Here is a 21,442-nt window from a genome sequence, read left to right as displayed (position 1 = left end):
TGTGTCTATTTAGAAAGTTATTAACCTGTTAAACACCTTTAGTTTTACCCTTAAATTGAGGATAAATGATAAATCAGGAATAAAACTTTTCCCGCCACTCGAAAAAGAATAACAACAACAAACTTAACAGAAGACACGTGGTATTAAATTCTTAATGTTTTATTGCTATTTTAACACGGTTTACTATAAAAATTAGTTAAATTATAACCTAAATTAAGTATCTATAATATATTTATTGTTTTAAATAAGGTAATAACTTAAAAATGTATTAATTTTGTGCCTGTTCTGCTAGTTAATTATTTACATAAAAGTGCAAATAAAGAAAACAAATTTATTATTTGCCAAGAGGTTTTTATAAATTGACTTTAATGTGTTTTATTTGCAATTGTTCACATCTAACGCATGTTTATTATTTCATAGAAATTTTGTGCTGGATTTTTTAAATTTAAAATATGGCTGAGGACAAAGATTTACCATATTTGGCTGAATATGCAAAAAGCAACCGAGCAAGTTGTAAGGGATGCATGAGTTTGATTGCCAAGGATTCACTAAGAGTTGCTCTGATGGTGCAATCCAGACATTTTGATGGAAAGGTAAACTTAGTTTTTTTTAGGGAGTACAGAGGTTTTTTTTAGGGAGTAATGTAAGAGGTATATATAAACAAGAGCTGTGACTAATACGCAAGAAAAAATCGAAAAAAAAACAAGAGTTGTAGAACAGTTTTCTATTGAAAAAAAAAACAAGCGTTAAAAAAATATTTTATGTTTTACACACTTTGATCGTAACTCTTGTTTATATATGTTTATGTATATTTAATAAAACTTAATTTTTATTTTTGTTTAACTTTAGCAACCTCAGTGGCATCACTTTCGTTGCTTCTTTCAAAAATGTCGACCCAACTCAGTTGACGAAATTGGACATTACCACAACTTAAGGTGGGAGGATCAAGAAAAACTAAAAACCCAAATCGAGCGTCCTGGCACCAGTAGTGGAGGGAAAGCCCCTGTTGTGATAAAATCACTAAAAGATTTTGTGATCCAGTATGCATTGTCGAGTAGAAGTTCTTGCAAAAAATGTGATGAAAAAATCGAAAAGGTTGTGTGTTTATTTAAGACTTAATGTTTTTATTAATGCAGGCATACTGTAAAAATATTATTTTTTAAATTATTAGTGTTTATTGTAAAAAAGGTTGATTTCTTTTTTAACTTTTTTTAAAATTTATTGTTCAGGATGAGATAAGGATCTCTCACAAGGAAGTTAATGAAGAAAAACCCCAACTGGGAATGATTGACAGATGGCATCATGTTGGTTGCTTTATGAGGAGGAGAAAGGAGCTGGGATGGAGAGATGGGGAGTTTACTGCGGAGATGATCTCAGGATTTAAAGGACTGGATAAGGAGGATAAAGCAACTATCGTGAAACTGATAAACAAGAAAGGGTAAATGGATGAAATTTTTTTATAATTTTTTACCAGTAATGTAAAATGGCTAAATGTAAAGTAATTTATATTGTAATGGTGCTATTATCTAATGAAAAATGCTACGACATGATACCAGTAAGAATCTAACCGAAGACCTCATGGTGTAATAAATACATATATACATTACTAGCACTATATTATTTTTTAAAACAGTAAAAAATCCAAGAAAGGAAAGGTGGAAATTGATGGTATTAAAAAGGAAATAAACCCAATAAACGACGAGTTGAATTTAAAACTAAAAACTCAAAGTTCGCTGCTATGGAAGACTAAAGATAACCTCAAAAAATTAGAGTTGAAAAAGGATGAACTGATCAGTATACTTGAGAAAAATAAACAAACCATTCCAGTGGGGGTTGATAACGTAAGTTTAACCTATTCACTATATTATTGTTTGTAAAATATACCTAAGTTTATTATCTAATTTTTTTTTATTTTTAGATTTATGATCGAATTGTTGACGGAATGTTGTTCGGTCGACTTGAACCCTGTTCCTTGTGTGGTGGCCAACTAGTGGCGAGTAGTCGAGGTTTTTACCAATGCGTCGGAAATATCTCAGGTTAGTTTTGATTTCTTTTAAACTCTTATGTTTTAGGACTAGAATTAGTGCTGAAATAATAACAAAAGTAATTCAATAAAGGTAAACTTATAAGTATATTTGTCAGCATGTTAGGTCTAGTTAAGTAAAACAATTTAAAATCTTATTATAAATTACAAGAGTAAATTTATACCAAATTGAGAATAAAAAATAAGTCAATCACTTAGTTTGGAATATATTTAAATCTTGATATATTTACAGGCTGGACAAGTTGTACAAACACAACTCTCGATGTAAAAAGATCAGCTTGGTCATTTCCTAGTGACCTTAAAGAAGATTGTCCCTATTTGAAGAAATATAAATTCAAACCGAAGGACCGAGTCTTTCCTCCAGTGTAAGATTTATTAGTTTAAAAATTTTTGAATCTAATTTTATGTGTTATTGCTTTAAATATAGATTTTTAAGTCTGTAAAATGGATATGTACAAAACAGTTGATTTACGATATTATGACAAAGAAAATAATGTTAATTTTTACTTAAGAGCTGCTCCAAAACCCTTAAAAGGTAAAAAGATTGCATTGATGGGAAAGTTATTCAAAAAACAAGATGAGTACAAAGAAATGATTGAAAAAATGGGAGGTTTTGTTACAAGTTCAACAAAACAGGCTTATTGCTATGTTACTAATAAAGGTGATTACGACATTATTGCATTTTGAATTTAATTCCAAAGCATAAACAAATTATTAAAAAAAGAACACTCAAACAGCAATATTTGACTCTGAACCTATAGAAAAATGAATAACAATATTAGTCAGCTATCACATGAGGCTTTGGGTTCAATTCCCAATATTTCCTTACTTATGATGAAAACATAAACAGAACACACTTAATAAAATGCCTATGTTTTATTAATCAAAATCTAAATCACTTGTATGAAATATTAATTTTTAGATGAAATTGCAAAGCACAAAAAGAAAATGATGTCCATCGAACTAGAAGATATATTTGTTGTAAGCGAAGAATTTTTAGAGGAATGTTCGAAAATGGAAACTCAACAAACTTCACTTTTGGCTTTGCTGAAGAAGTTTTCATTAGTTTCATGGGGAACAGAGGTAACTAATATACAATTATCTTTAGCACAAATACCACAAATTTAAAATAAAAAATTAATTTTATGTTAATAGTGTAAGCCTTATAATAAACGTTTCCATATGTTGCTATATAATTTTCTTTAAACTACTGACGATTTAAATTTTCTAAGATTCTTATTATTGATTTACAAAACCTAATGATTTATTTTTTTGTAGAGATTGGACGGGGCAACTGGACAAAAGAGAATGATGGAGGAAGAAAAAAGTAAGAATCTAGTTTTTAACGTAGACGGTTTTAGAAGTTTTTTACCCAACACTTTTTGTATAGGCAATATGTATAAGTAATAATAAAGTAAAGTTGTTAATAGGATGTCATGATAGTTACACCCTAAATTTTAAAGTTAAAATAAATATTTTATTTATGTCGAAGAAAGTGGAAGTGGGTTGGAGAAAAAAATAAGATTAACTGTGAAAGATGGAGCTGCAGTTGACCCTTCTTCGGGAATGGAGGTAAGCACTTTATATTAGTGTGGTAGACACTTTTTTATTGTTGTTGTTATCTCCTAATTTGTGGTATTGTAAAAATATTTATTTTTCATAAGAAATAGCTTTGAAGCATCTTAATTTTGACAACCTAGGTTATGTAAGATAATAAAAACCTAACGAAGGTCAACTTTTTTTTAAATAAAACATTTAAATTTCATTTAAATTTGTTTAGGAAAATTCGAAGGTATATGCCAGAGGTGGTAAGAAATACACAGCTACCCTTGCTATGGTGGATATGAAATCAGGAGCAAATTCCTATTATAAACTTCAACTTCTTGAGTCAATGTCGGGAAAAAGGTGAAAACAATTACAATTTTAATATAACCCATTATACAGTGTAAGATTTTAACGAATAAAAGTGCTAGTTAAAATAAATGTTAGTTTTTTTGAGGTGTTTTTATAATAGTGTAAACATATAATATTTTGATTTTTGACATCAATAATTATTGAATGTTAGTTGGACTATATTCCGATCATGGGGCAGAGTTGGTACAACTATCGGGGGAACAAAACTTGAAGATTTTCGGTCGCTAAGTTCAGCTTTAGACATGTTTCATGTAGTTTATGCTGAGAAAACGGGTTTGTTGGTGCATTTTATTATATTAACATGTTTGCAAAAGATTAAAAATGTATAATATACAACAAATTTTTTTACCTATGCCTTTTTTGTGGAATTTTTTCAAGTAGAAAAGCATATTTTCAAGTTTAAATACATATATATATAGAGATTTTCTTAGGTAAAACAATTCTGTTTGTTAGTTCAGATATATACCATAGTAAAAATAGAATAAATTTATTTGTTATTATGTTAAAGGTAATGAATTTGGATGTGCATTCTTCGAGAAGAAACCCCGCAAATTCTATCCACTTGATATTGATTATGGAGAAGATGATGAAAATAAAGTAAACTTTCTAGCTATTTTAAGTTTATAAATTAAAAGATAAAACAAGTAAAAAAGAAATCTTATTATGGAAGTTTTAAGGAGTGTAGACGAATACAGTAATTTTGGCAAGGTATCTGTTCAATGTGCAACTTCTGATCTTAAACATTTTAATTTTGTTTTATAACTTATAAGATTCAGACATTAAATGACGCTGGTTCAAACTCAAAACTTGAAGTTCCCGTGCAAGAATTAATTAAAATGATTTTCGATATTGAGAGCATGAAAAAAGCAATGATGGAATTCGAAGTAATATTAAAATGAAATAAATGTATAAATATCTCATAATTTAAGTACACTTAGGACTTTATTTAATATGCAATATAAATTTCAATTTTATCATTTTTTTGTTTACAGATTGACTTAAATAAAATGCCACTCGGAAAGTTAAGTAAAAGACAAATGCAGTCAGCCTACTCTGTCTTGACTGAAGCTAGTGAGGTAGGTTAATATTATTTATTCGCATTTTAGTAATTTGTTTGTTTGATAAAATATGAATTTGTACATTTACAAAAAATATATATAGGCTATTAGATAAAATAGAGTTAACTGATCTTATAAATAATATATTCTTTACAACTTACTCTTTAAAGGGATTTGCAAATAAACACTTGTAACTTTTTTAGTTAATAGCAAATGGTGAAACAAGCGGGGGTAGAATTCTAGATTGTTCGAACAGGTTTTACACCCTTATACCCCATGATTACGGGGTTCATCAACCCCCTTTGTTGGATAATTCTGACAGGATTAAAACAAAGGTTTGTATGGTTTAGTATTTAAATTACAATGTTCTTATAAGACAAGGTAAATGTCAGGTAGTAAGATTAATAACTTGATTTAAAATACTTTAAAATTTGACATATTTATTTGTGTTTTACAATATATGCTACTTTTTAAAACTTTTTAATTTTTTGAATAATCTTAGGTTGAAATGTTGGATAATCTTATGGACATCGAAGTAGCTTACAATCTTATGAAAGTGGAGAAAACTGAAAACTCCCAAGATGAAGAGGATCCACTTGATTCTAACTACAATAAACTTAACTGTGACATACAGGTAAAATCACTTTCAATTTATGCCAATTTTAGTTCTAAAATATCAACTATTACCATGCGATAAATTTGATTTCGACATCTACATTATGCAAGTTTCCTGCTGTTAAGTATTAAAATTACCTGGTGATATATATACACTTTTTGGATTAATTGTGGAGCTTATATTTTCTTTCGTTTTATAATTTTTCTCTATTCTAGTCTGTAAGTGAAGGCAGTGATGAATATAAGATGGTTGAGAAGTATACCCAGCTCACTCATGCTTCAACACACGACCAATATACTCTTTCCATTGATCAACTATTTAAGATTAACAGAAGTGGTGAGCTTTTATATAATGATGTGTGGTGTAGCAAGAGTTCTTACCACTACACCACGCTGCCGGCGTATTATTTATGGTATTCAACCAAGTAATGTTTATATCTGAATTTCAACTTTCTAGGAGAAAAATCAAGATTTCGACCATTTCAAAATCTACCCAACAGACAACTATTATGGCATGGATCAAGGACAACAAACTATGCTGGGATCTTATCAAAAGGTCTTCGAATTGCTCCTAAAGAGGCCCCTGTGGTTGGTTTTAGAATTTTTTAACAAAAATTTGAATTTTTAAGAATGTGAAATGAATTTTTAGAAAATAAACAAACAAGCCTGCTTTATTAATAAACTTGCTGAAAGTTTTGCAAAATTTTGATTGGCTTCTTATATTTTATCTATTTATATTTTTAAATTTATTGTTTTCTTGTACAGACAGGTTACATGTTTGGTAAAGGTTTATATTTTGCTGACATGGTCTCAAAAAGTGCAAATTATTGTGGAACCTCAAATCTCAATCCTGATGGATTATTGTTGTTGGCAGATGTAGCACTAGGAAATATGTAAGTTAAAACTAGATGTTTTGCAGTTATTTATTCTTTATTTACCCCTAATGTAAAAAATAGCCAGCATTCTTAAAATAGGGTAGCCATTTTGTTTTTTTGCAGTCTTAAAGTTGGGTAGCTATTGTGTTTTAGCTCAATTTTAAGTAGTTTGAGATATTATTGACTTGATTTTGTCTTATTTGCCAATATTTATAAATATTTAAATAGGTTAGATTTATTACCTTAGGTTTATAAAAATAATTTATTTTTATTACTTTTATTAAGGTGTGAGCTTACTGATGCTAAATACATTCGTAAACTACCAAAAGGCAAGCATAGTGTTAAGGGTATAGGTAAAACAGAGCCATCATCGGATACCCACATTACACTTAATGAGGGCATTAAAGTCCCTATGGGTAAAGGTGTTTCTAGTGACCTTTCAAAGCATGATGATTACACTTCACTTCTGTATAATGAGTATATCGTTTATGATGTTGCACAAGTTAATTTAAAGTATTTGGTGAAGTACAAGTTTAATTACAAGTCTCTGTGGTAAGAAATTGAAATAATTGAACTGCAATGTTTCTGTAAAAAAAAACGAAGGATTTCTTCATCACCAAGATTTTGATCTTATTTGTTTAAATGTGTTCTTTTTTCTTAAATTTTTTCTTTTCTTTCACCTGTATATAATCATGATATTAATCAATTCTTGGGTAATGTAAAGCTAAGTACTAGAAGGTGCTAAGAATCGCGGTGTTTTGCCATGTTCTGCCGTAAAGTTATGTTCATTTCTGTTCAATAAATACTCAAAAAGTATTTTTGTTACTTAATGTCTATAGATCTACTTTCTAACAAATATTAGGCGCATCTATAATTAAGGATAAACTTGCAAAATAAGGCTTATGACTTTATGGACATATAACATGACAACTTTTGTTTAAATACATTGACGCGCCAAAAACAAAATATTTTTACAGAACTTTTTAAATTTAGAGTTTCGTCATTTAAATTAGAAGTAAATCGTTTATTTGTGCAAACCAAGAAGTGCTAAACTATCTAGAATACTATATTTAAAGCAAAAAACAAGATTTTACACAATGGATACTTTGCAAGAGGTGGAAAGAAATGAAAAAAGTTTAAAAGACGAACTTTTAGGTTTTAATGCTATCGAAAATAGTTTTACTTTAAACTTACTGGAAGAAACAGAAAACAACAATGGTAAGAAATATTATCATATAGTAAGAGCCATTGAATTTGTCCATTTTTAATTAAAAACGTCCGTATTTATTAAGAACAAAGTTTTTTTGAAAACACAACCACTCAATTTGAAAAGCTTCTACATGATTCAAATGCTGACTCTGAGAGAAAAATTGAGAAACTTGAACAAGAAAAACATTCTCTTCAGATGAAACTAGAGGTATATTTAAAGAACATTTATTTAAGCCAATAAGCAGATAAGATCAACATATTTGTCTGTTTGTTTTCAATAATAAACCGGCAGCGTGGTGTAGTGGTAAGAACACTTGCTACACCACACACGAGGCCGTGGGTTCAATCCCCACTGCTCTTATGCTGTAGCGCCCTTGAGTAAGGCGCTATAAACGGTATAAACTTCTGCTGAGCCAGCACTTAATCGGCAGCATAATTACCGGGCAATTATAATCTATGTTATCCCAAACTGCTACAGGCAACTTGAGACTGGATCGGAGTAAGTGATGTTACTCTATGTTTAGTTCGCGCATTCGACTTTCCCACATCAAGAATAAAGATATATACAAAAAAAAAAAAATAAGGCCAAATATTAAAACTATTTTGAATCATGCTTTGTTGAATTTATCTACAATAATTTAAAAAGCACAGCTGTTTAGGAAAATTCTTCATGAAAGTATTGATTTTGGTAGCCTATAGTTATTTTTACAGGCCCACTTTAAAATTTTTACAGATTTATCAAAAATCCGAACACCGTTACGAAACTGCCCTCAAGGAAGAAACGAATGGTTTAACATTTGAACATGAGCAAAATATTATCGAAATTGAAAGAAAACATTGCAAGGAAATAAGACAACTAAAAAACAGGGTTAAATATTCGATAATTTATTTTATATATTATTTAGATTGTAAAGCATATAATAAATTTTATTTTTTAAAGAATGATGACTTGCTGAGCCTCGTAAACTCGAAGGAGATTTTATTTGAACAACAAAATAATGAAATTACTGAACTTAAACTGAGAATTTCTCAGCTTGAAAATAATCAACAAAAGTCTCCTAAATTAAATAAGTAAGTTCTTTTAATATTAATCAAAACTTGTTTATTCCTTATCCACAGAAACGTTTAAAATTTATTGATTTTATTTAGTGAGTCAGTTTGCCGGCCTGAAGAATCTGAAACAGCAACAGAAAATAAGGAATTAATAAAGAAAATTGAAGAATTTCAAACAGTTTGTGATTCTCAACAAATTGAGATTGATCAGCTTCATTTAGAGGTATTATTTAGTTTGTTTTTGTAGATTTTTTCTTAATCCTTGATGTTAAAAGGTCAACATTATAACCTATACATAGAGTAACCTTTGTTTTTTTGATCTAGTCTCAAGTTTCCTTTGGTAGTCTGTTATGTTGTTGATTATATTGCCATATAAATAAAGTTGGCTTTGAACATGGCAGAAGCTTATTCTAAATATAATGCATTATTCAATGTTGCTATAACATGGAAGCACTTATTAGATGTGAGGTCTTATGTGATGAATGCGATTTTGTATTTAGATGAATTCATTACATAGAGTAAAGGAAGAGTTAGAGTCAGATAACAAACACTTCCAAAAAGATTTATCTTCACATTATAGCCAGCTTGAAGTAAGTATTTTAACTTTTTGCCACTAACTTATATCAACTTGTTTTGTGTAGCTAATTATTACATAGATGTTGCTTTTCCTATGAATGTTTAATATATTTTCATCCTATTTAAGCAAGTCAAGCAGCAGAAACTAGAGTTGGAAATTGAAATTGAAGCCTTGAAATTTTCCTCACAAGATCCCAACAGAAGGGGAAATTCCCTATTTGCAGAAGTCGACGACAAGAGAGTAGAAATACAGAGACAATTAATCAGGTATAATAAAACAATCACAATTTTTTATGATAATTTTTTTTGTGCCCAACGCTTAAAGTATTTTAATTGTACTTATTTGTTAAGTGCTCAAACCAAGCTTAAAGGTGCAGACAAGAAATTCCAACAACAGGTGGAATACACTCTTCAACTGAAGGTTTACATTTTGTAAAAATTGCTAAAAAATAATAAAGAATTTATAAATGATTTTTAGATTAAACATTTTGTTATAGCTTGTTATAGCTTCTGTTGGTTGTTTAAAACCTAATTTTTTACACTGTTTTAAGCCCTTATTTAAAAACGCAGTTTACTCGGATTTCACCCCTTTGTTTTTTGTATATATCTTTATCCTCGATGTGGGAAAGTCGAATGCGCGACTTAAACATAGAGTGCGCGACCTTAACGACTTAAACATATCGAATGCGCGACTTAAACGACTTAAACATATACATCAGTAACTTCGACCCAGTCTCAAGTTGCTTGTGGCAGTTTGGGATATTATAGATTATAATTGCCCAATAATTATACTACTGATCAAGTGCTGGCTCAGCAGGAGTTTATACCGTTTATAGCGCCTTACTCAAGGGCGCTACAGCATGAGATCAGTGGGGATTGAACCCACGACCTCATATGTGGTGTAGCAAGTGTTCTTACCACTACACCACGCTGTCGGTTCATTAAACATGCAGCTTAATCAGATTCTACCCCTTCTTTACATAGGGCCAAATAGTTCGGTTAATGACCAACCAGGGAAGCCAAACCGATAAACATCACATCAACGAACTAAGAAAAACATTGAGTGAAGAAAGAAAAAGTGCAAAGGAAAATGTTTCAAAAATTTCACAACTTCAGCAACAAGTAAAATACTTTCGTTGCAACTTTAATATAGTACCTAGTTTTCTTTATAAAGTTTTAGGCCTATTTGGGTTAACGTATCAACTATGGGTGAATATTCTAGCCACGAAACTTTTGACAATTTTTTTGTATATATCTTTATCCTCGATGTGGGGAAGTCAAATGCGCAACTTAAACATAGAGTAACATTAGTTACTCCGACCCAGTCTCGAGTTGCCTGTGGCAGTTTGGGATATTATAGATTTTAATTGCCCGGTAATTATGCTGCTGATTAAGTGCTGGCTAAGCAGGAGTTCGTACCGTTTATAGCACCTTACTCAAGGGTGCTACAGCATGATAGCAGTGGGGATTGAACCCATGACCTGATGGTGGTGCAGCAAGTGTTCTTACCACTACACAATGCTGCCAATCAATTCTAACTTTTATTTGATTTTTCTTTTATTCCTTTTATCACTTCGTTTTTAAAAATATTAACTTTTTGTGATTTATTTTCAAAGCTTGTTAAAAGTGAGGAGAAGTACACCAAGATGCTCAAAGAGCAAAATGATTCTGATCCTAACTTTGTGAACTTTCTTGAAACTATAATCACTAAGAAAGAGTATGTATGATGTAAACATGCATGGGATATTGAAATTAGACCAACAATAAAAAAAAATCGCTTTAAAATTGACACAGATTATAGTGTTACCTCTTATGTGTTGGTGCTATACAATAAAGTTTCGTGTTTACCATTTCAGTGAATCAATTTCAAAAATGGAAAGCCAGCTGAAGAAAAGTAAATCGGAACTTCTGTTCGAGTCGTTTAAGATATCAGAATATGAGAGAGATTTGTATAAAATCAAACAAGAACGAGATTCCTTAAAAGCTGAGAAAATTAAAACCAACTTAGAGCTTGCAAGATTAAAAATGTTATGTGGTGATAAGAGTAAGTCTTTGGATTTATTATTTTATTTTGTTATCAAAACACTGGCAGCGTGGTATAGTGGTAAAAACACTTGCTACACCACCATGAGGTCGTGGGCTCATGCTGTAGCACCCTTGAGTAAGGCACTATAAACGGTATGAACTCCTGCTAAGCCAGCACTTAATCAGCAGTATAATTATCAGTCAATTATAATCTATAATATCCCAAACTGCCACAGACAACTTGAGACTGGGTTGGGGTAACTGATGTTACTTCATGTTTAAGTCGCGCATTCGACCTTCCCGCATCAAGGATAAAGATATATACAAAAAAAATGGTGCATACCCAACACATTTATAACTATTTTTTATACAAGTTGGAGCAGGTGAAAATATGATAACAGGAAAAAGAGAGAAAATAGTTTTCAACCTTGATGGTACCTTACAAACTGAAACTAATAAAACGGGAGATAATTGTTTCACTTCAACAGATGGAGGTATGCTAATTATTTTTTATCTAATTTTAACCTTGGTTTGCCTAAATACAGCTTTACTGGTAGTTCTTTTTAATTTACTACATGGGAAAATATCAGTAACTATATGTAAAGCCAATTTTTTCAATTTTAAATAATGTAACTACTTTTTGTTTTAATATAAATAATAATTGTAGAATATTAACCCTGTTTTTACTATTCTGTTTGTAGCAGTAGTAGTTAATAATACTGATAGTACTTTACAAACTGAGACGAAAGAAAACGAAAAAATGATTGACAACAATTCTAACATTTCAACAGGTATTAATATTTCCAATTAATTTACATTTTATATTTTCTTGTTAACTTTTTGTTTTAATTTAAAAACTTCTCCTTACTGCCCTACAGACAAAATTAAATCGGTGACGTCTTCGAAAAACATGACGTCATCGAAGGCCGTTGACGTCGAGGAGAAAATAGCTGATTGTAAGCAGCAGTGACGTCATTTTACGCTGCGTTGGAGTCACGTGACTGACTTGGCGTCAATTTTTTATCAAATTTGTAATTGAATGTATTTTTTATTATAAAATAACATGTACAGTATACTCCCATTACACTTTGCTTACTCAAATATACAAGTATTTTGGGTAAAGGACAAATAGTGCAATGTTAAAGGAAATAGCTTGTTAAAGGTAAATAAAGGTTAGAAGTTCTTGTGTGCTATTTGCAACTTGAATTAAAAGAACTTGTACCTACTCTTAAGTTACAGAAACTTGGGATTCGTTTTTTAAATATTTTATGAGGTTTGAATCCACAAAAGCAATAAAAAAGTCAATAGCGAAAAAATAGAGATTCGATTTCAAGTCAAAAAACTCTTTAAATTTTCTTTATTTTTTCGTTCGACTTCTAGATATAAAACTCTTCCTTCTCGGAGGTTGAATTGTCATTGGTTTAGTAACTTGAAACAGAGAGGATCTGCGTACTTTTTCTTCTTCATCTGACGTCACCCGGCCCAAATCATTTCCTGATGTAGCACGACACAATTGGACTTGCGATGTTCTTCGCACCCATTGATCATCTGACGTCATAGGATCCCTTCTTTCTGAGCCCCCTCTTTCCGCATCGATGCTTCCTCTTACCCTTGTTGTGTTGGTCTGCATTCCAGTATGTTTAAGAATGTTGAAAAAAAGTTGAAAAAATTCGACCAAAGTTACGAAGCTGATGCCCAGCCATAAGCCCAGCAAGCCGCCCATATCACCTTAATAATACAATACATAGGTAAATAATTGGGCCTTCTGCTTAAGTTTTTAGCAATGCTTATAACTCAATGATGAAGCTAGTAAGTCTAAGTTTAGGCAATATATTTATAAACTTTAATTTCACTTAAATTTTAGCACAGTAAAACTTACTCATTAAGCTGACTTCAGACACGGACTTGGATTGAGTAATTCGACTGTAGCTCAACGAATTGAAATAGAGATCCAACATGAGGTGGTTGTTTCGGTAATCTTGAAGTTTTTCGAATCCCGGATCTCCCCTTGTGTAGTTATGGTTGGTTATTAGAGCCGCATCGCCTTGAAATAGTAATATAGGTTTAATTGTAGTACAGAAAGTTACGCATTCGGTGTGTAAAATTATAAAACTGATATTTTAAGCGCAATACTTGGTTAGGCTTACACAGAAATACTTTCGGCACAGTATGCATTTCGATTTTCATTTTTGGTTAACTTATTTTTAAAATCTTACGTTCGTCAACGTAATTATTTGATGATAAAATTTCTCCGACTTCAATACTGGGAAAGGTTGAATAACTTATCATAGGGTCGTATTTAATATAAGCACAGGGCTCTTCGCACATGCACTTTTCCATCGTGTACTTCTCCGTGAAATGCGCTACAATATGTAGGTAAAAAAGCGTCATTAAAAATACATAAGCATTTCCTTAAAACGATTTCTTTGATTAGGCGAGATAACCTAGTTTATGATAAAGAAGACTTTTCGTGGAAAGGTCAAGGGTTTAAAGGGGGAAATAGGCATAGATGATATTTGATTTATTGGAGTTGGATATGTTTATATTTCGTCAGAAAAATACACGTTAAATACAATCTGTTTATACCTTCTGCTTCACCAGAACAGTTAAGGACCTTCCAGACTCCGCATTCGGGCACTTTGGGTAAGTATTGTTGGTACCAAAACGGTTTACATCCACATTTGTTTACAATATAGTTCGCTCTGCAAATGTAAACATATATATGTTAAGGCTCAGACATTTATGTTTAAATATAACCATTAAACAAGTAAAATACACATCGCTGTATTGGTACAAGGCAAAACGTAGACTTAAAAGTGCAAAGTTAGTATGGTTGCATGGAAGAAAAGGTTAGTGTACAATAAGTGTATTTTAAAACCTTAATTACAAAATGTGTGCAAAGCTAAAAATAAAGGCCTATTTTAAATATATCGGTCATATTGATATTGTTTTATCTCTTATTTTTGTCTCTACATCTGCACAACAACATCATTTCTATTTTGACAATTTCTTGGCTCTCAAACCTGCACTCTTTCATGCAAGCTGCCGTACTATAGTGTTGGTGAACTGATAGTTTTTTGAGGTTCTGGTTACAAACTCCCCAGGGTTTGTACATTAGGTTTCTCTAAAATAAGAAATAACACAAATTAAATTAATACATTTGTTTCTGATTAGGCATAATCGTTGGAGACTAATTAGCTTTAATTCAATTGTATGTAGACAATATTATTTTAATTTAACTTATTAAAAACGAATTTAACAACTCGGAATAATAGAAAAGCTTCCCAAAATTCCTTTTTTTTCTGTAACAATATTACAAATTAAATATTTTCGTTACTTTTATTATGAATAATGTTCCAGCCAAAACAAAACAAAAATGATGACCTCACCTCGGTTTTCGTTATCACGATATGGCCCGCGTGACCGCTTGGCACGGAAATTCCAAAATTTTCAATTTGTTCTGGTTCGGAATGACTGTGAATGTGAACTTTTACACCAGCGCCAGGGTAGCCAAACATCGGGTGTGAACTATATCCAATCTAAAGTTCAGATTTTTTGTACAGAATTTATTTTTTGAGACATTTATTTTGAGCGAATTTTTTTAACGATTCTGGACAATATCTTAATTGTTAATATCTTAATTGCTTAAAACCCATACTTGATAAATTAAAAAGATATCTTTAAAAATGTCAATTTTTTACCTGATTAATATCCAGATAAAGAACCAATCCATGCCCACTGCCAGGAACGTTCTGAATAATTGTTTCATTCGAAGTAAAACTATAACACAACCCCATTGGTGTTATCACAGCTGTAAAGTTCTAGTAAAGAAAAAGCTTGTATATTTTATATATATATATATATATATATATAACTCATGTTTTTTTAAAAAATATGGCAAAGTTGCATAATGTAAGAGTTTAATGATTTTGTAAATTTTTGTTTGAATTTTCGTACTTCGATATTATTGTCACAAGCTTTTACTATTTACCTCAACACCACATTTCTTGCGTTGAAACGTACAAAATCGAAGAGTTTTATTGGTAAGGGCCCAACCTTTTCGTCGAATTTCTTTGCTTAGATGAAAATATTCGATTCCTTCATTTTCCAATTCTTTTAAATACTTTTCAACCTCGTCTTCCCACCATTTGTCATGGTATCTACCAATATAAAAACAATTTAAAATTTTGGTAAATTTATTTGACACTTTCTAAAACACTATATATGCATAGTGCACAATGCAAGTATTGAATGCATAGTAAAACAAGATTTTAAAAGGATGCACATTTCTATATATAATTTACGTTTAAATTTAAGCTTTTTGTTAATTTTTTGGTGACGTTTTGCATACCTAATTAAGGTATGGCCCCTATATGCTCTTTATATTTAAACTTGATAAACATAAAAATATAGGCAGTAGAAACAAATAAAATACAATAAAACTTAGCTGAATAATTAAAATTAGTATTAATAATTTAAGCTGTGTTTAGTAGTAGGATGTTGCGTAATAATTTGTTTAAATGATTTTATTTTTTACCGATCTCTATAAGGAGAAGCTGCTCTTAGTAGGGCATTTAAAGTTGCAACTTCTAGTTCGGATTTTATGTCAAAAAATCTAAAAATAATTTAAAATTGTCATTTATTCTTTTCAGCGTTTTTTTCATAACCAAACACTTTAATAATTGGTCTTTTTTTTACCCATAAACTGATATTATATCATTTCAAAAAAAAACATCTTTAAAATGGCATTAAAATCTTTATTTCAACAACAGTAATAACCAAGGTTCTTACTTATTTAAATTACAAAAGGTCACAGCTGGGAACTCAATTTCGGAGGTATATTCTTCATGTAGCTCTGTAGAAGTTGAATAGGAAGTATATTCGAAAATTTTAGTTGTAAGTTGCCAAACCACGCCGGCTGTTAAAACCAGCACTAAGATAATCCAAGCTATTCTAAAAAAAATGTAAAGCAATTAGAACTAATGAGTTTTTATCATAAAAAAAACATAGACGCCCTTGTAAGCTAACTTTTTTAAAACCAGCCAATTATAAGCCTATAATTTTGTCAGTTTTTGATATATTAATTTAAAGTTTGTTATAACCTTTACCTTCTTACTGCTGAGTGCTTTTTGTTAACGATTTGTGATAATCCGTGACAAGTAGTCTCGTTTCCGAATTCAGTTAACAAAGTTTTGATTTTCATAATGTATTTATATCAAATTTAAAGTTGTATTATACTTAAATTATTAATACTAAAAAATATATTTATATTTTATACATGCTCTAGTCGTTAAAATTTTTTCTTTGCATACCTATAGTATCTATTCCTTTTTAAATATTAAATTTTTTTAGGATATTTTGTATATGATATAATACAATGATAAGGAATATAAAATATCTTTAAATTTATTTTCTTCTCTCAATAAAATTTTAGAACTTTTGATTTTATCTTTATTCTTTGTCATTTATTATTCACGTGGTAAGGATAATGATATTAAATGAAACTGTCTGGAAAGAAAAATTTGATACCAAAAATCTAGAATCAAAAACTTTAAACTAACACTGTTTTTAAAATTCAGCCAATGTAGAATTAAATCCCTAGTGTTCTGTTTATGATTGTGTTTTTTTTGTAAGTACAAATCCTTATTTAAACGCTGGGTTTAAACTCATAAGCTTGACTAATGATTTATGATTTTCGATTGCTGTTTTAGTTTACTTCTACACCCAATTATGAGTTGTTGGAATAATTTATGAGTAATCCTCTGTAACTGCGCTAATAGCTGTTACCTTCATACAAAAATCAGGTTCTAATCAATAAAAATCACAAAATATTAGTTTGCGACCGCGCATTGCTTTTTAATTTTATTTTACGCCTATGTTTAACCTTTTGGTGTGACAATATTTTATTTATAGTTTGATAAAAATAAGTGTTGTTATTTTTTATTGATTTTTTATCAATCATCGGTATAACTTAACGTAAGTTGTGGTGACCTAACTTCTTCCTGCCCTTGGGATTTGCGCTAACACATTTACATTACGAATAGCTATCCCACGTTTGGATTACATAACTAATGCGTAATCTAATAAAGTTTAAGCTTATGCTTAAATTAAACCTGGTCAAGTGACGCGGGCATTGTATTGATTTTAAAAAACGACATCAGAAGAAATATAACAATTAGATGTTCCATAATGGTTAAATAGATTTTTAATGACATTAAAAAAAATGTTTACGCAGATGTAAATTATCTGATTACCAAAATACAACAAATCAGTTTTTTTTTTAAGTTTTTTTTAAGATATCATAGCCCAAAGTAAATTTATTTTTTTTGGATTATTGATATTACATTATGGATTATAGTTTACCGATAATTATAAGCTGCTTTAAGTGTTGGTTCAGCAGAGTTTTTACTGTTAATAGCACTAATCTCAAGGGCGTTACAGCATGAGATCAGGGGGGATCGAACTCAGGACCTTATTTATTACAGCCACTTGTTTTGCCACTACACCATGCTGCCGGTTTATAAAAGCTTATTCTGTTAATTTTTAACGTTAACTTAATTTATGTCAATTTTTTGAAGAGTATTTTTTGATTACTTTTTTTAGTAAATACTCAAATTAAAAGTAAAGTGGCGTGGCATTTAAAAAATATTGGTCAATGCAGTGAGACTCGTTGTAATTGTCACATACAAGTTACATCGCTGCCCCGTATACGTTTCAAAGATGGAAGTTAACGAATTGTCACATGACTTCATGAAACTGTTAAATAGGCCATTCAAACAAACAATGAAATAACAAGTTCTTTGTTATACCAAGTTGGTTAATTCAGTTGATATTTTAAGCCAAAAGTTTGGTTTAAAAATAAATAAAGTCGGAAGCCGGAAAAAATTTAAGTTCGTTAGACAGTTAGATCGTCACAATCGTAGCACTAATTCGTTTGAAAAAGCAGATACTATACTGCTATAGCTGTATAGTAAAGCATATATTATATATTTCTATTGCCAGTTTACTTACTATTGAGTTACTAAATACAATCTATTTTCAGATTATGAAAAAACATTTAAATTAGTAAACTTATATAATTGATCATTAGAAAAAAATATTATGAATAGTAAACTGTTTCTTTTCATCTTCTTAAAATGGATTTTATTCGTTATATCTGAGTCTGCTGTAGGAAATGACACCGTCAAAACACCACCAGAAAATGCAGATGTTTTAACAGTAAAATCAACAACCACAACCACAACTTTAACCCCAGTTTTAGCTACAACAACACAGACGAATGAAACAAGTGTGGAAGAAGGGGATTGGTGGGCAGCAGTTTATGAGAAAAGAGATATGCTCCACAGGGCTTTGTATGTGTTAGCTGCTGTAACAACCATAACCATACTCTACTTTGGAATAAGATTTATCAGGTAAATATTATTTTATTACGTTCTGTAAGGTTATGGAAATTGTATCTTAAAACATATATGTTTATGTGAACTGGCAACATGATATAGTGATCAGAACACTTGGCTTCACTACATAAGTTCCTGGGTTCTATCCCCACTGCTTTTATGCTGTAGCCCTCTTAAGTAAGATACTATAATTGGAATAAACTCTTCTAAGCCAACACCTAATCAGCAGGCAATTATAATTAATAATATCCCAAACTGCCAAAGGCAACTCAAGACTAGGTTGGCGTAACTAAAATTACCCTATGATAAGGTCTAAAGTTAACCTGCATACATCAAGGATAAATAAATATAAAAAAATTAACCTTTATTTAGTGCTAGAAGAAGAAGGGTCAAGAGATATGGATTGTTATCTGCCCAAAGAGAAACAATTGCATTAAATCCTCTCAACTCTGATAGCGAAGATGATTACACCGTGTTCGAAGCCAGGCCCTTAACATGAGATTCTACAATTTTGTATGATTTGTTTATTTTGTAAATCTTCATTTTATTTCTTACTGTTTTAATGGAGCAATTTGTACTACTGCCTCTATAAAAGATTTTTCGAAGGACTGTACACCATAATATATAAATAGCCTATTATGAAAGATATGCTAGCTAATTTTAGTAATTTAAAAGTGTTAGTGGTTATATTACTATATTTGCCAGTTTGAACTACTTGACATGTTATACACAGAGTTATACACAGAGTATATATGAAAGAGCTTGTAGGATGCAACATAAACTAGAAAGTATCTTACCTTTATTTTGTATGTTAGCAAAAACTATTTAATTCTTCATTAATTATTTAAAATTCATGTTTTGTGCATGGTTTGCTTATAAATAACTTGTATAAAGATGTGCATGTTGCATTAATTTACCTTTATTAAGAAAGTCTGATAATTTTGGATTATATATGATAATAATTTGTTACTTGAATAGGTATATTGTGGATTTATTGTTGTGTATTAGTTTACTATTATTGTGTGCAATTTTGCCGATATATTTGTGTTTGAAAGATGTTCTGTTGTTACAAATCTAACTACTGTTAATGCTAATTAAAAATAGTTAAGTTTTTGATATATTATTATATTTTATTGTAAGTTTTCTCTTAAACATTTTATTAATAAGCAAACTTAAATTTTATTTCAATAACTGTTTAAAATGATTTTTTATTGTTCGTATAAACTTTGGCGATATCATACAAAAAAATAACATAAAAATACTTGATGTAAATTACAATTTAATTATATAACTGAATCCAACCAATCTTCTAAATCATCTACTGGATTTTCTTCATTTGAGTTCAATAAAACTTCATTTTTTGAAGCCCCTTTAGTTTTGTTAATTAAATCTTTTTCGTGATTTTGAAAATTGTTTTTTTCTTGTATGGAAGCTTTTAAATTGTCTGGTGAATTAGATTTAAGATTTAAGGTATTATCAGTTTGTTTTGGTTCAGTATTGTTTACTTGGTCTTGATTTAAATTTGTAGAATGTTCATTTTGAACTAATGTATTTAAAACATCAAAATCTGTGTGATCACTTATATTACATGGTTCAGTTTTAGGGTTTTGGGTATCAGGATTTGGTTTAGAAAAATCAAATGATTTTTGATCAACAAAAACTATTTTTTCAGTCTTTAAGTTAGTTTCGGTATCTTCCTCATTTTCATTCAACCATTCAATTAAAGAAGGATCAAAATCCTTTTCATTTAAACCCAATCGTTCAAAAAAGTTCAAGGTTTGTAGAGAGTCAGCTAGTGCTTTGCAATCAATAGTTAAAAGGTCATCAAACTCCTCTTGTTTATCCCAATCCTTCTCCTTTTCAAGTCGCATAAACGATGACGATCCGCTTCCCGCGTTTATAACGGTGTTAAAATCAGATCCAATTAAGTCTGTGTTATCATTATCACTATCCGCATCAGGCTCTTTATATCTATCCCAGTTATTTAAGGTTAGTTTAGCTTTAGATTCAGTTAAAGGTGTTGGGCCAAGTTCTTTCGTATTTTTCTTATTATTTATTCCGTGTTTCTTTTTGTATTGATTGCTTTGTTTTCGTTTGTGCTCATCTGGGCGCATTTTATTAGAATTTAGTTGGTTCTAAAATAAGAAAGCAATAAATTCACATAAAAAGGGGTAAAAATGTTTTAAAAGGGTAGAAATTAGGGGATAAAAACAAACAGGTCAGAGATGCAATCAGAAAACATAAACAAGACCCGTCAACATCGAAACAAAAGTTATGACTGTTTTGTATTTTTCGGCAGGATTTGTGACATTTTAAGACTTCTAGTCAATGCCACAGAAAAGATTTACCTTGTCGTTATATTACATTATATCATTTATTATACACTATTAGCAATTAACTAATAATTTTTTTAAGTAAAAACTGTTTTTGCCTACCCAAAAATACAACACTAAAGAAAATGTACACATAGTCAAAAGCGCCACAAATCCACAATAATTGCGTGAAAAATGTTATTTAATTTGTTAATAACCATAAAGTGTAAATATAAGAAGTTTACAGTCTTTTGTAACCCCATTTTAAACAATATTTATTGGGGCTAAAGTTTCCCGCGAGTCTGGTAACCTTTGTTACCGAAAATTCGCCTCGTGCTGGTTACGGGATCACGTGACAGCAACG

At 30.3% G+C, this 21,442-nt stretch overlaps 5 protein-coding genes across 5 annotated transcripts; 3 read left to right on the top strand and 2 right to left on the bottom strand.

Moving 5' to 3' along the window:
- Window positions 1-129: 129 nt before the first annotated feature.
- LOC145754566 (poly [ADP-ribose] polymerase 1-like) lies at window positions 130-7,309 on the top strand. The gene is made up of 22 exons (XM_082570641.1): window positions 130-140; window positions 421-593; window positions 850-1,095; window positions 1,230-1,438; window positions 1,634-1,841; window positions 1,919-2,036; window positions 2,277-2,409; window positions 2,557-2,705; window positions 2,967-3,127; window positions 3,323-3,371; window positions 3,537-3,616; window positions 3,825-3,949; window positions 4,110-4,231; window positions 4,467-4,555; window positions 4,729-4,842; window positions 4,951-5,034; window positions 5,220-5,351; window positions 5,519-5,650; window positions 5,848-5,968; window positions 6,089-6,219; window positions 6,397-6,524; window positions 6,792-7,309. Exons 2-22 carry the CDS (start codon window positions 453-455, stop codon window positions 7,060-7,062), a joined length of 2,943 nt encoding a protein of 980 aa, XP_082426767.1. The 5' UTR covers window positions 130-140; window positions 421-452; the 3' UTR covers window positions 7,063-7,309.
- Window positions 7,310-7,535: 226 nt separating this feature from the next.
- On the top strand, window positions 7,536-12,526 carry LOC145754569 (protein Spindly-A-like). Its single transcript, XM_082570644.1, has 14 exons — window positions 7,536-7,724; window positions 7,799-7,923; window positions 8,449-8,583; window positions 8,656-8,786; window positions 8,865-8,991; window positions 9,269-9,358; window positions 9,472-9,611; window positions 9,696-9,765; window positions 10,329-10,466; window positions 10,961-11,061; window positions 11,201-11,388; window positions 11,744-11,863; window positions 12,071-12,160; window positions 12,248-12,526. Exons 1-14 carry the CDS (start codon window positions 7,604-7,606, stop codon window positions 12,337-12,339), a joined length of 1,668 nt encoding a protein of 555 aa, XP_082426770.1. The 5' UTR covers window positions 7,536-7,603; the 3' UTR covers window positions 12,340-12,526.
- LOC145754568 (bile acid-sensitive ion channel-like) lies at window positions 12,409-16,618 on the bottom strand. Its single transcript, XM_082570643.1, has 11 exons — window positions 16,478-16,618; window positions 16,161-16,322; window positions 15,907-15,984; window positions 15,361-15,529; window positions 15,071-15,190; window positions 14,759-14,908; window positions 14,393-14,493; window positions 13,956-14,071; window positions 13,586-13,732; window positions 13,249-13,413; window positions 12,409-13,097 (listed from the first exon to the last, which is right to left on the bottom strand). Exons 1-11 carry the CDS (start codon window positions 16,570-16,572, stop codon window positions 12,727-12,729), a joined length of 1,674 nt encoding a protein of 557 aa, XP_082426769.1. The 5' UTR covers window positions 16,573-16,618; the 3' UTR covers window positions 12,409-12,726.
- A 1,797-nt stretch (window positions 16,619-18,415) lies between these two features.
- LOC145754573 (uncharacterized) lies at window positions 18,416-20,306 on the top strand. Its single transcript, XM_082570647.1, has 2 exons — window positions 18,416-18,781; window positions 19,139-20,306. The coding sequence occupies exons 1-2, from the start codon at window positions 18,471-18,473 to the stop codon at window positions 19,263-19,265; spliced, it is 438 nt and encodes a 145-aa protein (XP_082426773.1). The 5' UTR covers window positions 18,416-18,470; the 3' UTR covers window positions 19,266-20,306.
- Window positions 19,914-20,972, bottom strand: LOC145754571 (uncharacterized). Its single transcript, XM_082570645.1, has one exon. It carries the CDS (start codon window positions 20,878-20,880, stop codon window positions 20,050-20,052), a length of 831 nt encoding a protein of 276 aa, XP_082426771.1. The 5' UTR covers window positions 20,881-20,972; the 3' UTR covers window positions 19,914-20,049.
- Between the last annotated feature and the right edge of the window lie 470 nt (window positions 20,973-21,442).

Source organism: Corella eumyota, chromosome 6, assembly GCF_963082875.1.
Source record: "Corella eumyota chromosome 6, kaCorEumy4.1, whole genome shotgun sequence".
Classification (NCBI taxonomy): Eukaryota; Metazoa; Chordata; class Ascidiacea; order Phlebobranchia; family Corellidae; genus Corella; species Corella eumyota.
Note: the sequence above shows the minus strand (reverse complement) of the source record. Positions and strands in the feature narration are given on the sequence as shown.

Bases quoted from the DNA above. Each gene is read 5' to 3' on its own strand.
- LOC145754566 (XM_082570641.1), top strand. From the start codon at position 453: ATGGCTGAGGACAAAGATTTACCATATTTGGCTGAATATGCAAAAAGC. The intron at 3,950-4,109 runs GTGAAAACAATT...ATTGAATGTTAG, and splicing joins GAGTCAATGTCGGGAAAAAG to TTGGACTATATTCCGATCAT. The intron at 4,556-4,728 runs GTAAACTTTCTA...ATAACTTATAAG, and splicing joins GAGAAGATGATGAAAATAAA to ATTCAGACATTAAATGACGC.
- LOC145754569 (XM_082570644.1), top strand. From the start codon at position 7,604: ATGGATACTTTGCAAGAGGTGGAAAGAAATGAAAAAAGTTTAAAAGAC. The intron at 7,725-7,798 runs GTAAGAAATATT...GTATTTATTAAG, and splicing joins AGAAACAGAAAACAACAATG to AACAAAGTTTTTTTGAAAAC. The intron at 11,062-11,200 runs GTATGTATGATG...TTACCATTTCAG, and splicing joins ACTATAATCACTAAGAAAGA to TGAATCAATTTCAAAAATGG.
- LOC145754568 (XM_082570643.1), bottom strand. From the start codon at position 16,572: ATGAAAATCAAAACTTTGTTAACTGAATTCGGAAACGAGACTACTTGT. The intron at 15,530-15,906 runs GTAAAAAATAAA...TTATATTGGTAG, and splicing joins GCTTCTCCTTATAGAGATCG to ATACCATGACAAATGGTGGG. The intron at 13,733-13,955 runs GTATAAACAGAT...TACATATTGTAG, and splicing joins CTGTTCTGGTGAAGCAGAAG to CGCATTTCACGGAGAAGTAC.
- LOC145754573 (XM_082570647.1), top strand. From the start codon at position 18,471: ATGAATAGTAAACTGTTTCTTTTCATCTTCTTAAAATGGATTTTATTC. The intron at 18,782-19,138 runs GTAAATATTATT...ACCTTTATTTAG, and splicing joins TTTGGAATAAGATTTATCAG to TGCTAGAAGAAGAAGGGTCA.
- LOC145754571 (XM_082570645.1), bottom strand. From the start codon at position 20,880: ATGCGCCCAGATGAGCACAAACGAAAACAAAGCAATCAATACAAAAAG.